General features: G+C 39.3%; 1 protein-coding gene across 1 annotated transcript in view; it reads left to right on the top strand.

The window, feature by feature from the left end:
- The window catches only part of LOC139474113 (MORC family CW-type zinc finger protein 3-like), a 32,992-nt gene extending 27,109 nt beyond the window's left edge, over window positions 1–5,883 (top strand). The window contains exons 13-17 of the mRNA XM_071256985.1: window positions 791–824; window positions 1,235–1,321; window positions 3,079–3,273; window positions 3,718–3,773; window positions 4,543–5,883. Coding sequence (XP_071113086.1) covers window positions 791–824; window positions 1,235–1,321; window positions 3,079–3,273; window positions 3,718–3,773; window positions 4,543–5,284 — 1,114 coding nt within the window. The 3' untranslated portion in view covers window positions 5,285–5,883. The remainder of the gene's footprint in view (window positions 1–790; window positions 825–1,234; window positions 1,322–3,078; window positions 3,274–3,717; window positions 3,774–4,542) is intronic.
- Window positions 5,884–16,417: the final 10,534 nt, after the last annotated feature.

Below are 16,417 nucleotides of genomic sequence, written 5' to 3'. Positions count from 1 at the left end.
CGAGAAGACGTACAAGAAACAGCAGTAAGTAGGGGATGGTTGATCAGTACGTGAAGCCAGCCTTCCTCTCTACACATTAGTTTGTTAAACAGGCCGACTTACGAGAAGACGTACAAGAAACAGCAGTAAGTAGCGGAGGGTTGATGAGTACGTGAAGCCAGCCTTCCTCTCTACACATTAGTTTGTTAAACAGGCCGACTTACGAGAAGACATACAAGAAACAGCAGTAAGTAGCGGAGGGTTGATGAGTACGTGAAGCCAGCCTTGCAGTCTACCAGTGTTGGTTTCACATCAGTTCATGTTCTGGGACAATGTCCGATGTTTGTCTTCTGTTTCAGAAACGATGTACAATAATGTAGAAGAAGATCGTAGTTGACAAGTTGGCAATGGCCTAGAATGTCCTGATGACTTTGAGTCGATGGGGTAGCCTTGTGGTTAAAGCGTTTGCCTATCATGCCAAAGGCTTGGATTTCATTCCTGGCAACTGGAACGTATGGAGACCATTCCTGGTGTCCACGTGCCATCATAATGCAGAAATTTACAATTACGTAATGAAAATATATTCACTCATTTTAGCAAATATAACTGCCAGTTACCATGCCATTCCTTCCCCCACATCAGCCGCTGCTTACCAGCTTGACAAACGTGTACACTTGGTTCAGTTGTTTATTGTTTCGAAGAGAATAGTATGGTTGTGATTTCATCCCATGCTTTCATTGACTTTCCCTGTCTTTTGTAGAAGTCATGTTGGAGGTTTTGAGTTTATTGAGTCTTATTCCGTTTGTTTCAGGGAAGAGAAGAGGAAACTGTGCAAGATGGAGGAGGTAGCTATAAAATAACTTCAGGGCTTGATTTATCTTCATAAAACATGCACCAGTGCAACTGTTTTTTGAAAAATGCAACCTAATATTTATGTCAAATGCACCAAGTGCGTGTCAAACTTATGCAAATTTGTGTCAAGACCAACAAGGGCGGGGCCTATGCTTGTTGTAAGAGATCACATAGTGGATCGGGTGTTCAGGCTCAGTGACTGGGCTGGTAACGTGCCATCATACCACACGTGGATCGTTGCTCATAATATCAATCCAGACTTGGTATTTTGCAGGCCGCCATCTTGTGGCTGAAATATTGCTGAGTGCAGTGTTGAAAAGCAAACCAAGTTTTTGCAGTTTTATTTTCAGAGTTGTGGCTGTGCTGTGCTTTTATGAGACTGGGTATTCTTCCTCTGTTTCAGCATCAACGTCGGATACAGAAAGAGAGAGAACTACGGGACCGAGAGGTGGCAATTCAACGAACATTACAGCGTATTAATCAAGGAGAGGTAGTTACTTTGATTATTCAAAGTAAAGATTACCGTCGGCAAATATCATCTCCTATGAAGGATATCCATGCAGAAAGCAATAGTTTCAGTGATGAACTTTTCCCTGTACATCCCCCTGTCCTCCCCCTGGCATGGTTCTCCATCCCCCTGATACAGTGGGAGGTTTAGTCATCAGCATGGCTATCCATCTGGCCATTCATCTGTTACCAAGTCAATTCCAATGGTTTGGTATGGAGAATAAGTGAGAAAAGTGTCATTGTCAGTGTCCAAGTTAAAAAGAGTGAGTGAGTGAGTATGGTTTTTACGCCACTTTTAGCAGGGGGCACCAGGGGGCACCAGAAATGGGCTTCACACATTGTACCCATGTTGGGATTCGAACCCGTGTCTTTGGCATGACAAGCTAAAGCTTTAACCACTAGGCCACCCTGACCACTAAAAAAAAGAAAAAGAAAAAGAAAAAAATGAGTTCCTAGTATCCATCCCCTGATATCAATATTACTGTTAGTAATCTTCACTGTTTTGTTCTGAGGTTTACATCACTTCCTGTTTTTGATTATGCATAATCAGTATTCATATGACCTAGTTTGGATCAAAGGAGAGCGTCCAAACAATTGGATTCTTTTCTAACCAATTTCGAATGGAGGAAGGGGTAATTCCACTTCAAAAGCATCCTAGAGCTATCCTAAAATGTTAACGTGTATACTTTCGAGTAGCCATGACACAACGCAACAAGTCCTGTATTTGATCATGTAGTGAAATAGTGTGCTGAGTTTTGCATAAGTAAACAGTCGACAGGGGATGTAGATTACAAGATTTACCGATACCGCAATATATAGAGTCACACTATGTTATCCACAGCTCTATGCAAGTCCAATACACTTTCATGAAACTTTCATGCACTTATATCAATATCATGGTGAAATCCTACCTTAGCTACTTCACAATGTTAGAAAGGTTATTGTTGTTATTTTCATGTAATTAGCTTGGATCAGTTTGCTTACAAAGCCGAAGACAAAGTCAATGCAATGTATCGATATTATGGACTAGTTATTTGTCTTGGCTATTTGTTGTGTATATGTGGCATATATGCTTATAACAAAGAGGGAGCCCGGGTGGCCCAGTCTAAAGCGCCGCGATTCGCTGTGCAGGATTGCGTCCCTTAGGCATGCCAGAAACCTATGATTGTGGGTTCGAATCCCGGTTCGCCCCAATTATGTTTCTAGGTTTGTCAGCACCATACCCGTGCTAGTGGGTTTCACCGAAGTGGTAAACGTCTGAGACCTGCATCACTTGGGGCTTTCCTCCCACATTAAGCTGACACGCCGCGATATAACTGGAATACTGTTAGAAGTGGCGTTACACCCAACTCACTCACTCACTATAACAAAGAATGTTTATAACAAACTAAAATTAGTGGTCCCTTTGAGTTCATTATAACCATAGTTTACTGTAGATAAAAAAGTACCTATGTAGACCTGTAGTTACTTAATGTAGTGGTAAATATGAACCAGGCTGGTCCATTAAATGTTTAAAACGGAAGGTTTTGTCTTTTCATTGTCCATGATTAACATGGTAATTTCAATAGATATAAACACGTCTGTGGCAGTGAATTATTAATATAGTATCGATATTCATTCATTTGTATCACTACAGCATCGATATTACAAATGTATCGATATTGCGATATGATGACATCTGTATGTGATACTGATGTAATAGAGGACTATGACATGCTATTTATTTTTAACCTGTGTCAGGTGACAAGTTCGAAGAATCAGATGCGGAAGGACGTGGTGAACCTGGAGAAGGCTCTGATCGAGTCGAAGAAGCGTGAGGCGCTGCAGAAGCGGCTGATCCTGCAACTCCAAGAGCAGAAGAAGCAGCAGGAGCAGCAGAAGGGGGAGCTGCTGAAGGCTGCCGAGAACCTCCGCGTCGTCAACATGGAGAACAACGTCAGTACCTTCCTCCTTTCTGTATGACCTTTGACCTTTGTGTTCCAGCTGTCTAAGGTGCTGTTGTGCTGGGAAACCTATGATCATTTGTTCGAAACAAGATTTGCCCTGTTTATGTTCCTAGGTTTGTCAGCACCTGCATCACAAGGGGCTTTCCTCCCACGTCAGTGATATAGCTTCAATACTTTCAAAGTTGCATTGATCCAAGCTCTCTCACTCACTGCAAACTATCACTCTCACATGTGTGCAGAGTTGTTCCTTAGCTGGTTGTGGTTGTGTGAAGCTGGCCAGGAAACAGGAGTATGATGTCCGTAACAACTGAATAACACTCTTTCTTTATTTTTGTCATGATTCACATGTACCTCAAGCTTTAGAACAAAATCTTGTAAGACCATCCATTAAAGTACAAGTTATATGTCTCTTGTGACTATTGTGTCTTTGCAGAACCTTCTAGAGAAAGCAGAAAATCTGGCAGGGAATTCACCTGTGTCATCCACAAGGTCAGTTACCATGGTAACTCTGTCTCTGTATATAGAGTATTCAAGTATCTATGTTCATTTTCAATTTAATGCAAGTATTTTTATTGTGTGCTCGCCTTAAAAGGTGACAATGCATGTCGTAAGAGGCAACCAATGAGATTGGAGGCTCAGGCTCACTGACTTGGTTGATGCATGTCACTGTATCCCAAGTGCGTGTAGGACCCGTGAAGATCTGGGGTAGAATAGATCTTCAGCAACCCATGCTTGCCGTAAAAGGAGACTATGCTTGTTGTAAAAGGCGACTTAGGGATCGGGTTTTCAGGCTCGCTGATTTGGTTGATGCATGTCATCGATCGCAATTGCGTGGATCGATGCTCATGATATTAATCACTGGATTGTCTGGTCCAGACTCGATTATTTACAGACCGCCATCATATAGCTGGAATATAAATAGGGGCCCCTTATTAGAATATTATTTTGGTGAAAAAAAAAGAGTTGAAAGATCGGATATTTCGTGGTTTATGCTGACAATCTGAAATGTTTATCAATGACAGGTATATTTTTCCAGAATTTAATTGCCTATAATTAAGGGTGCATATAACACACGAGTGCGTATTATATGCGAATAAATAAGTCCTTTGTACATTGATCAGTCGGAAGTGGTGCTAATTGGGATTGTTCATTTGCCAATACATTAGCCAATATTGCCATGGGTGCTTATTAGAGCGGGGCGCTTATTACATCGAATACGGTATGTGTTGTTTCAAGTTTTTGTGCGTGTCATTTTCAGCGGCAACAACAGAAACCAGAACATGTGTTTCAAGACGGAGGATGGAGAGGTGATCAATATTGTGGAAAACGACGACCCTGCAAATCCTCAGGAAAAACAACGCAACACTGGAAAGCGAAAACCCGTGACCGAACTGATTGACCTGACTCTGGAGGACGAGGACATGCTGACATCATCCCCGACACCTAGCAAGATGTTCCGTACTGATGACATCAAGCCTGACAAAGATGAACTGGATGAGCAGCTTCTACAGAACAGTGATGGGGCAGAGGCAGGTGGCCCCAAGTCACCGGTCCAAGAAAGGAAAGGAACAGAGGGCACAAAAGAGAAAAGTAAAGACGTAAAACCAAGTATTGAGGAGTTGGACAAAGAGATAGATGTGTTGAGAAAAGCCAACGGTGATTCCAAGAAGCAGAGGAAAATGACTGTGAGCAGTAACCTGTATTCAAAATCAAAAGAAAAACAGATTGCTCCTCGGAAGGAGAAGGACAAGGATGCATTGTGCGATTCTGAAACTAAGCAGAGGTATGAGGAACTGAAAAAGATGTATTCTGCTAAATGTACAGAGGTGACACAGACTATGGAGGAGCTGAAGGCTTTGCAAGACAATGTGCACAGGCTTCTGAGGATTATAGTGCCAGATGTGGAATTAGGGGATGCGAAAGACATTCGTTACATCGTGGAGGAGATGATCAGGGTTAACTCGGATGAATCGCTGTTGAATGCAGCGTCAGCCACGTGATGGAGGGAGGATCTGTTCTTCCTCCTTGTGTCATATACGTGTAGCATTGTTTTATTTTTTTAAATGACTTGTGATGTGATGGACAGTGAACCGTCACAGAATTGAATCTGGGGTGTATAATTACATTGGACAGATGGAGGTCATGGGGTCACTTCCTGTTTGTAACAAGCTACTCAACTGATGTGCAGAGAAATTTGTTTTATATTTTCATATCAAAGTTTCCAGCCACTGAAAATCTCCAGCACAGGGACCACATTTTCCAAGCAGTTGGATCTTAAATGTCATTTAACGATTCATTATTTTAGAGAGCCCAGGACTTATTTGCTAAGATTAGTAAGTTTTGCATGGACTAGTCAGCCATCACATAGTTTGGACACATGCATTCAGAAGAATAAAATTATTTCTGATGTAATTTATATGATTACTGTACTTCTCATGGAAGTTGTTGCATTCTATGGCAGCCTGTAAGTGTGACAGCATAGTGGCCTTGCCAGATTTCTGTGTATTTATAAACAGGATCAGCTAAAACCAAAGCTGCAAGACAACTTTGGCATGATGACAATGTTTTCCCACAGACTGCTATTGTTAATTATCTTTTTCTGATGAGTTAAGGATAATTATCTCTTTCTGATGAGTTAATGATAATTATCTTTTTCAGATGAGTTTAGGATAATTATCTTTTTCTGATGAGTTAAGGATAATTATCTTTTTCTGATGAGTTAAGGATAATTATCTTTTTCTGATGAGTTAATGATCATTATCTTTTTCTGAAGAGTTAATGATAATTATCTTTTTCTGATGAGTTAAGGATAATTATCTTTTTCTGATGAGTTGAGGATAATTATCTTTTTCTGATGAGTTAATGATAGTTAACTATTTCTGATGAGTTAGGAAATTGTGGGTCTTGTTTATACTTCAGTTACAGAGCTGAAGGGCATACTCCAATAAATACTGAATGGTAGAATAATAATGTAATGTTATTATGTATGGACAGAATATAAGTGGATTTTGCAATCAGGGCATCATTGAATATCAGTATCAGAACTTCTTTGTCTTATGTTGTTTTTGAAACTCTGTACAAAGGTTATGTTAGACATAATAATTAATTTGATGTAGGCAGCTGGTGTTACTCATTCTCCAAGCTGCAGAATGACATCTGTAGTATTTGTGACATTTAGCTGGTGAAGTTTAACTATGGTGAACTGCCTTAACTCCAAGGGCAATAACTGCAGAACTTATCTGGAAGAGGTACTTGCTACTCCCCAACAGTGTCACAGTGTGACAGAACTTATCAGCAACAGGTACATGTTATTCCCCGACAGTGTTACAGCGTTACAGAACTTAGCAGCAACAGATACATGTTATTCCCCGACAGTGTTACAGTGTTACAGTGTGACAAAACTTAGCAGCAAACAGTACATGTTATTCCCCGACAGTGTTACAGCGTTACAGAACTTAGCAGCAACAGATACATGTTATTCCCCGACAGTGTTACAGTGTTACAGTGTGACAAAACTTATCAGCAAACAGTACATGTTATTCCCCGACAGTGTTACAGAACTTATCAGCAGGAGGCACATGCTATTCCCCTATAGTGTTACAGTGTAACATAACTTATCAGCAAGCGGTACATGTTATTCCCCGACAGTGTTACAGAACTTATCAGCAGGAGGCACATGTTATTCCCCTATAGTGTTACAGTGTAACATAACTTATCAGCAAGAGGTACATGTTATTCCCTGACAGTGTTACAAAACTTATCAGCAACAGGTACATGCTATTCCCCGACAGTGTTACAGAACTTATCAGCAGGAGGTACATGCTATTCCCTAAGCGTGTTACAGTGTTACAAAACTTATCAGCAGGAGTTATATGCTATTTCCTGACAGTGTTACAGTAATACAGAACTTATCAGCAAGAGGTAAGTTCCAGTCAAGTGGACACATTGTCAAGTAGAATTCTCAAGTTTTGGATTTTCATGGTAATAAAATCCATCTTGATATTGTAATCCAATTTCCTTTGTATCTGTCTATATGTGTGAGGTTGTTGTCCTCAGGAGTCCGGTATAAACGACAGGAATTGTATCAGGACGATTAATTAACTATAAGTTCTCAGGTAGTTACAACTATAGAGAAGCGATACAATGCCGGGGTGGGGTTGTGACTGAGGTAGGACTGCTTCATCATGTTTATCTTGGAGTCTATGTTCATGAAGTAGTTGATGACAGGGGAAGCTCCAGGTTTTATTGGTTTTAGTGGGTAAAGCATTCGCTTGTCACGCTGAAGTCCCGGGTTCGATACCCGACATGGGGACAATGTGTGAAGCTATTTGTGGTGTCCCCCGCCATGATATTGCTTGAATATTGCTAAAAAGCAGTGTAAAAGCTCACTCACTCACTCACTCACTCCAGGTTTTATAGCTCTGGCCAATTTGAAATTATTTGAACAAACTTTCTACTTCCTTTTGCTGAATGCTGATATTTAAGATTATTATGATTGTTCCAAGAAGAGATTATGTGTAGTTTGTGATTCTTTGAAAGGAGAGATAGGGTAAGGGCCCTGTTTGGCCCTCTGGAAATGTTGAATTTTGAAAATATTTGTTTGAAATTATTGGACATGAAATTAAGTATGAGCAAGTATGTCGCCCAAGATGAATGTTTTACCATAGTTTATACTGTTTTTATCAACAGCGGGTGGCCATTTTACTACATACAAAAATGGCTGAAGACGTGAGAATAAATTTTGATATGATGTTTTTTACCTCAATATTTGGTTATTTGACCCTTGTTCCTCAATATTTTAAATATGCGCTTTGGAATTCCTAGTGTAGGCAAAGGGATGTTTTCCCAGATTTCTTGGATCAGATGCTCATGGCTGACCAGCCATGTGACAAGTGTGGAGGCAATAAACGACTCGTTATCAAACGGAATCATATTTTGTAAGTCTTTATCGTGTTTATGTTTTTTGCAATTTACATTTCCCACTAGTGTGTGTAATGATATGGCCACCCACTGTACATCTTCTTTGAAAATGTTCTTCCTGAAAACCTATAAAATTCACCTGTTTCACACATGTTGTCCTTTAATGGCCTACGCATTTAATCATGTCATCAGTTACAGTCATACAGTTGTTAAAATGAACAAAATTTAGTTTTTATTCATTTATTGAATACGTCTGACAAATTTCATGGCAATTTCTAATATATAGCATTGTGCAAAAAGATCTGGAAATTTTCAGACATATATTTCAAAGAAAGACATCATATATTCATGTTAATATGATAAACTGTGTAAGGGTCCATTCTTTCGCAAACACAATATTAATATTCAGTAAGGGTACCCTGTCTGTCGATACACCTGTTTGTACGCCTTGTTATACTGTATATTAATGAGCATGGTAGATTTGGGTAGATTCAACCATGTCTCAGTGATTGTCTTCTTCCATCGCCCATGATTTCCAGGCTGCCACTCCTCATCATTGTCAGCCATGAGCTGTCAGACATTTACAAGGTGATTAAGTGGCAAGAAAATCCTTCATGACAACATGGTTATCTGTAGACAAGCGTTTTGTGAACACTAACGTGTGGGGTTGGGCATTGTCCTGCTGTAGCACACATGGAATGTTACTTTGTCCCTTGGCAAATTCTTTGAGGTCTTCCTGAAGAATGTGACAGTGTTAATGTTTCCCTCCACAAAGATCTGGGTGCCGCTGTACATAACCTCAGAGCTACAACTGTCGTAAGTCTATGTGATGAAGGTTAGGGTGTTATGATTACCTTAGCGCTAAGATCATTTTGTACAACTGCACTGAGGGGTGCAACTCTTATGGTGATACATCCCCACACTGTCAGATGTAGTGAACACTTCGGAACCGTTTTCATGGATATCCATCCTCTGGACCATCTGATTTTTATGTTCTGTGGAACTGACTCATCTCTAAAACATCTGACTCATCTGGAAAAATCACATTAACAAACCTTACCTGTACGTCAGGCTAGGCATTTCTCCATATGTTATTAGAGGGGTTTTCCATGAAACTGATTTCCAGTAGCCAATATCGGGTAGAGTTCTACACGCTACCTCTGATGCTGAAGGACCCCCTCTTCTCCCAATATCCAGACCAAGTTGTTTAGTGGACACATCAGATGAATGAGGGCAACTTGAGCAACATGTCGTCTGTTGTTAGCATCATAAATGGGTCGACGCCCTGATCCAAACGGATAGGATGCACCACTGCCTGAACCAGATGCTTTTAGATTATCGTACATTGTAGAGAGAGGCATGTCAGTCATGCAGTGCAACTTGCATACAGTTTTGTACCATTTGTGCTGAGATAAAAGAGGTGTTTTTTTGTCAAGTTCTGACATGTTCTCAGATCTGAGAAGCTATCGTCTGCTTATGCATCATCACATGACTAGCCCTAAGAACATGGGAGATAACTCCGCAGATGAGCATTTACATACATATTTTCCTGATCAAATCACTGTTATCCCAGAATACCTGTCTTTTAAAAGTATATCATTTGTCCAAGTTTTAGAGGGGCACAATTGTTCCATTGTGCAGAAACTGTTGGCAAAAAAGAGGCCTCCCTTCTACCTCGTCCTTTGTGAAAGATACATAGCTAACATGTCTTCACAATTCCTGCAAGGACATATCCCCATTGAATCATGGTGGTTCGTGACAATGATGAACTATTTATGTCACATTGATTATACGTGTTCTATATTCTGATGTATTTTGAGCCAAGCCCCAATCCAGTATGAACGTACAGTGGAGATTGTATGTTATTATCACTTTCTTTGACCTTGACCTTGAAATGTTGCCCAGTGCCATCAGTACTATAATTAGCATCCTTGGAATTTAGCCAAATGAGAGGATGTTTACTTCGATTGTATAAACACTTTAGTGGCTAACTTCTATCCAGAATGGTAAACTAAAGCAAAGCAGTCTTTTCACTGGTCTTCTTGCTGACTCCTTTTCTGATCACTTCAGTGAAAATTATCAAGAGTACTTAGTTACAGTGACAACAAAAACACGACTTTGTTATGCTTCCTGAGTTTCCATTTTATGATTTAATGATGAACTCGTGGTATTTGGAATGGAACGCTAAGTTATGACAATTATGGCTTTGATACTGTTGGTGAAACATTCTTATGGTAGATGTAGATGTAGATGTTGGATAGAATAGTCTACAGTTCAGAAATGTTTTTGTTTAGAAAACAGAGCCAGAATTACAGGACCAGAAATACCTCTATTGATGTCATTCCAAACAGTTACAGACTTATATTTTTGTGAGTGGGTTTGGAACAGGCAAACCAGCTATAGATGATCTGAGCACTCTCGTATTTACTCTTCACTCTCATTATGGGGGTGGTGGGGTGGCCTTGTGGTTAAGGCGTTCACTCATCACGATTCTGGGTTTGAATCCCAAATTTGCCCTGATCATGTTTCTACCCATGTTTGTGGGTGTCATCAAAGTAAACTTCTAAGTCCTGTATTACTTGGGACTTTCCTCCAACATATAGCTGACATGCCATGATATAACTGAAGTACTGTTCAGAGCACTCATTTGTCTCAAATGGCCTTCCACATAAAGCAGTTCCACTGTGGAATAACTTAAATACTTTTCAGAGCGATGTTAAAACCTCACTGATGCACTCTTAACAAATACTGAAGTTATGTTCATTCAGTATTCACAAGCTTCATGACTTCCGCAAGGGAAGTAACTCTTTATCAAGTAGCATGAGTAATACATATCTCAGGAGAGCAGTAGACCATTTAATGATCATCACAGGATAATCACTTGATTGGCCTTTCAATTTCCCACATACAGATTATTTATAAGACTTCTGGAACACATGTGGCCCAGTCGTCCAAGGCAACAAAATTCCCTGTGCAGCATTGCAACCCTTGGGCACACAAGAAATCTATGATTGTGGCTTTGAATCGTGATTCACCCTGATTATGTTTCTAGGTTTGTCAGCACCATACCCGTGCTCGTGGGTTTCACCAAAGTGGTAAATGTCTGAGACCTGCATCACTTCGGGTGTTCCTCCCACATCAAGCTGACATGCCGTGATATGGTTGGAATACTGTTAAAGTGTTTTTTACCCAACTTACTCTCTTACATGTGGAATTTAAGGACAGAATGGGCTAGAGTCTTGACTTGTCTCGGCCTGCAGCACTACCTCCCCAAGTCAGGGACAATACTCCATTATTGTGAATGTGTAACTGGTATCTTGTTTGCAGCAGATTGGAAGGTAAATAAATACCATGCCAGTGAAAACGCAGGAAAGGCAGTGAATGTTTGTTTCAATCTTTATACTCATTTGTACATTTATGGCTATGAAATCCTCTGATCCAGATTGACTGGGTTGACGATGGTACCATCTTCCTGAGGCAAGGGAGTTAAAGGACCGTAAAAGTCTGTTCAGTGTCAGCCTTTGATATAAAACATGTCAATAGGAGACATTTCCTGTTGACTGTTTTAGGTGTAAATAAGTTTTAGAGAATATATGTTGTTTCCTCGTTTCATTTTCACACCAGGAATGTGTTTGTCAACTTAAAATTGCATTTATTGTTGAAAGATTTTATCATGATTTTTGCATGTATGTTATTGTTAGCTTGAATATCTGTGGCATGTAATAATGTTGGATAAAATTAGCAAGGTTATGAACTTTAAAGGCTATTGAGAGTGCCAAAACGTTGTGCTGCATTAAGACTGTATGTGAATCTGTGCAAGGAACCTTTATAAATGCCTCTTGAGACCTGGTGCTTGGCATGTCCAACATGATCTGGCTGAGAGCTAGATCCTCTTACTTCCAAGTTATACTACTCAGCTTTAGATAGGGAAAATCAGATATGTATCATGGAAAGATAAAACAATATCCCTATCAAAACTGGAGTGGTATTGTTCATTTCTTAATCAGGTTCTTGGATGCATTTCAACGAAACCAAAAATTGTTCTGTATCATTGCAAATTAACAATTTGAATAGGACATGTTCTTAGTCTGTCTTACAGACCCTGATACAAATATAAATCAAATACATCCCATGCAAGTCTATAATGTTTGGCAAGTCTAGATTACTGCAGTATCTTAAAATGAAGATAATCACTGGGCTCGCTTTTATTATATTTTTATTAAGATAATTGAACAACTGGGTTTTTTTCTGTACGATATGTTCATTTCAGAGACTAGATGTTAGTCTAGACATGTTCTATATTTTGTCTGTATTAACATAACAATGGGAACACTTTACATACACACCATGTTTGGGGGCATGGGTGGCCCAGTCGGCTAAGGCGCTGCTATTTGCTGTGCAGAGTTGCATCCCTTGGGCACGCCAGAAACCTATGATTGCGGGTTTGAATCCCGGTTCGCCCTGATTATGTTTCTAGGTTTGTCAGCACCTGCATCACTTCGGGCTTTCCTCCCACATTAAGCTGACATGCCGTGATATAACTAGAATACTGTTAAAAGCGGCGTTAAACCCAACTCACTCACTCACACATCATGTTTGCTTGAACACTGATGCTGAATACTGATTTTCTTTTGTGGCTTCATTCTTGTTATTTTCAAGACAAACCATTTTCAGATTAGACTTTTCCTCTGTGAAGTAGTTTTCCAAATAATGATTATTGTCTACTTGTGATCAAATAGTTCTTCTTCTTTACAGCAAGTATTGTACATACATGTATTTTGTATCACACCTCACTCAGACCATTTATCTGTTTAATCATTGATCATTGCCAGTACACACAATCAGATTATCCCTGCGAGGCAGGACTTCATGACATCGAGTTAATCCATCAGACCTCACACACTCAACACTCTAACGAATACCTGCGACAGTACTGACATCAGACCAATAAATCAATGATTTAGTCATTTGATTCTTATATTTACTTTAACCACCGAACTTATGGCTCATATATCTATTAACCATGTGGGGTGGTCGGGTCGTCTTGTGGTTGAAGCGTTTGCTCGTCACACCGAAGACCCAGGTTCGATTTGTGTCATGGGTACAATGTGTGAAGCCCATTTCTGGTGTCCCCTGTCGTGATATTGCTGGAATATTGCATAAAGCGGCGTGTAAAAAAACACCTAATATTTCTGTTATGATCAATCATGGTTTATTCCAGTTTTACTAATACCATATTCGACGTAATAAGCGCCCCGCTCTAATTTGCTTATATATTAACTAGTGAACAATCCCAATTAGCACCCCTTCCGATTGATCAATGTACACAAGACTTATTTATTCGTGTATAATACGCCCTCGTGTGTTACATGCTTTAATTATGGGCAATTAAGTTCTGGAAAAATATATCTATAAACATTTCAGGCTGTCCGCATAAACCACAAAATTTATCTTTCAACTCTGTTTTTTTCACCAAAGTAATATTCTATTAAGACCCCGGTATTACTAATTTTGAGTGCGCCCTGGGCGCTTATTACGTCGAATACGGTACATATACATGTGTATTTATATTATGAGATTTGTGTCACTCTTCAGGAAACATGCACTGTAAACACTTCAAGCCTTCGTACAAACGGAATTGGTTGAAGACAATGTTTTAAAGCCACATTAATATTGCTTAAGTACTATTTATTTAGTAAGGATATATATATAGATGAACAACTTCATTATTACAATTAGGCTATTTATTTATTTTAGCTAATCCTATTTATTTAGTTTCAATTGAAACAAGCTTTCTTTTCTTTACTTTATTGATCAATATGCCATTCAAGACCATTTCCTGTGTTAATAATGCATAATTGCAATGGAAAAGGACTGAAACTACTGAACATCTCCATAGGGTTAAGAGATAGGGAAGCCTTTCCGGGTCACTGACTTCCAAATAATTAATAGCTATATGGCTGAAAGAATGCTGATGCAATGTTAAATTTAACTCACTCACTCCATGTTATTAGTTTGGTGCATCATGGAATTTAAGTAATAACCCTTTCAAAAGTTAAGCAGTAAAGAGTTTTTTTTCTTGATTTCATCATTTCCAGCAATTCATCAATTGGCACTTCTCAGACATATTGGTTCCTCCCACCCTGCAATACTATTAAAATGTTGAATTACAATGACTTGTGTTCTGTTTCATTTGTCACTGGACACAGAGGTCTGATGTATAACTAAACAGTCTGTGGTATATTACTGAACATGTAGGACTGGACCCCATTGCACAAAGCTATCTTCATGCTAAGGTGATTGTAACTCCCATACTTTAACATGGGCTTACGACAGTTGTAGCCCTTAGATTCTTTTGTTTGTTGTTTAACGCCGCATTCAGCAGTATTCCAGCTGTATGACGGCAGTCTAATCGAGTCAATGCAGTGAATGACATCATGAGCATCGATCCACTCAATTGGGATACAATGACATGCATCAACCAAGCCTGATCACCCGATCCCGTTAGTCGCCTCTTACAAGCATAGTCGCCTCTTACAAGCATAGTCGACTTAAGATCACTTTGTGCAACGGGGGCATGTTGTATAACATACAACTGAACAGAGGTCTGGTGTATAACTGAACCAAGGTCTGGTGTATAACTGAACAGTCTACAACATACAACAGAACAGAGGTGTGGTGTATAACTGTACAGTCCGCAACATATTACAGAACAGAGGTCTGGTGTATAACAAAACACATGTTCTTTAGGTGTACCTGCACATTCGACTTAGTCATTTTGCACAAAGCTGTTGGAATACTGGCTGTATTTCGGACTGGTCATGTCTGCGGCTTGATGATACGAATGTTAGATCATATCCAGCTGGGTAAATGTTAATGTTCTCTGGGCTTTCATTGGACTTCCTGTAGACAATTGTAAGTAATAAGTTACATTGATAGTCTTAACTTAGCCAGATGAGAAGTGTAGGTGTATTTAATACCAACACTTAAAAACAAAAAGGAGAGGTGTTTCAGTCAATACACCTACAAACAAGACTGGAAGCATGGCATAGATTACTGAACACGCCACACATACGCTAAATAGAGTGTATGTAATCTGAAAGAACAAATGAAAAATAAAATACTGTTTATTCCATCTTCATCAATCAAGGATATATTCTTGTATAAAATCAACAACAGTATATATAACATACAGCACCCCATCACGCCCTGACTATAGAGGTCAAGGTACAAGCAAAGTCCACTGGAAATGTATCATCACTCAAAATTCAATTCCAGCATTATTCCATTGATTACGATGTAGATCATTCACATTCAAAACGTCACATCAAATTTGTCATTTTTCTTGTTCACTCAAAATTCAAACTAGTTCCAAGTAAACTGACAATCAAAATGTGAAAACATGTAGACCACTGTTGACCAACTTACCAGTGGAGTTTAAAATGTTGTTTTCCTCATAACAAAAGTGTTCTGGGAAAGCTCAATTTACAATCCAAGTAACAATCGATTTTATCATACAATGATACATATTTGCCATTGTTTAGATAAATCAAATCACATATTTGAGCATGCAAATGAAAATACCCTTAGCTCAAAACATATTACTGTTATTCATGAGGCAACCATTATAATGATCGGGGGGGGGGTGGGGGGGGGTCAGCATGTCCAGCTTTTACCAATACTGTTATGAATTCACTTTCATATAATATGCACCACTGCATGCTATAGTTAGTCAAGAAATATTGAATACTCTCAACATTGTTGGGCTTATTCAATTATATGATTTTGTTAGAAATGGATGTCAGGAAGAAGCAGAGGGCATGGTGGCACAACAATATGTCAGCAGTAGAAAGGTCAGGTGCTTTCATCAGTGGTAGACATCAATCACCTGCATCATTTCAGGCTACTTGCACCCTCTAGGCTGACACATCTTGACATAACCAAAATATATTTGGCCCAAATAAGACTTAAACCCAACTCACTCACTCAAGAAGAAACCAAAATACTCTTAGAACTTTCTAAAGATGGCCATTACATTACCAGATTTATAACTACAAGTAGACACATTGTAGGTCATTAAATCAAAAACAATTACCTGGTAGATCTTTGATCACCCTACTGAGTAGAACCGGTATACAACCATTTATATCCTACATCAAGCAAGCCTAATGAAGCTTACAGTAAATGTCTAACTAACAGCAAAACCATTATCA

Source organism: Haliotis cracherodii, unplaced genomic scaffold (assembly GCF_022045235.1).
Source record: "Haliotis cracherodii isolate W230 unplaced genomic scaffold, xgHalCrac1.p SCAF_3, whole genome shotgun sequence".
In the NCBI taxonomy this organism is placed as follows: domain Eukaryota; kingdom Metazoa; phylum Mollusca; class Gastropoda; order Lepetellida; family Haliotidae; genus Haliotis; species Haliotis cracherodii.
This window is presented reverse-complemented; position numbering and strand designations above follow the sequence as displayed.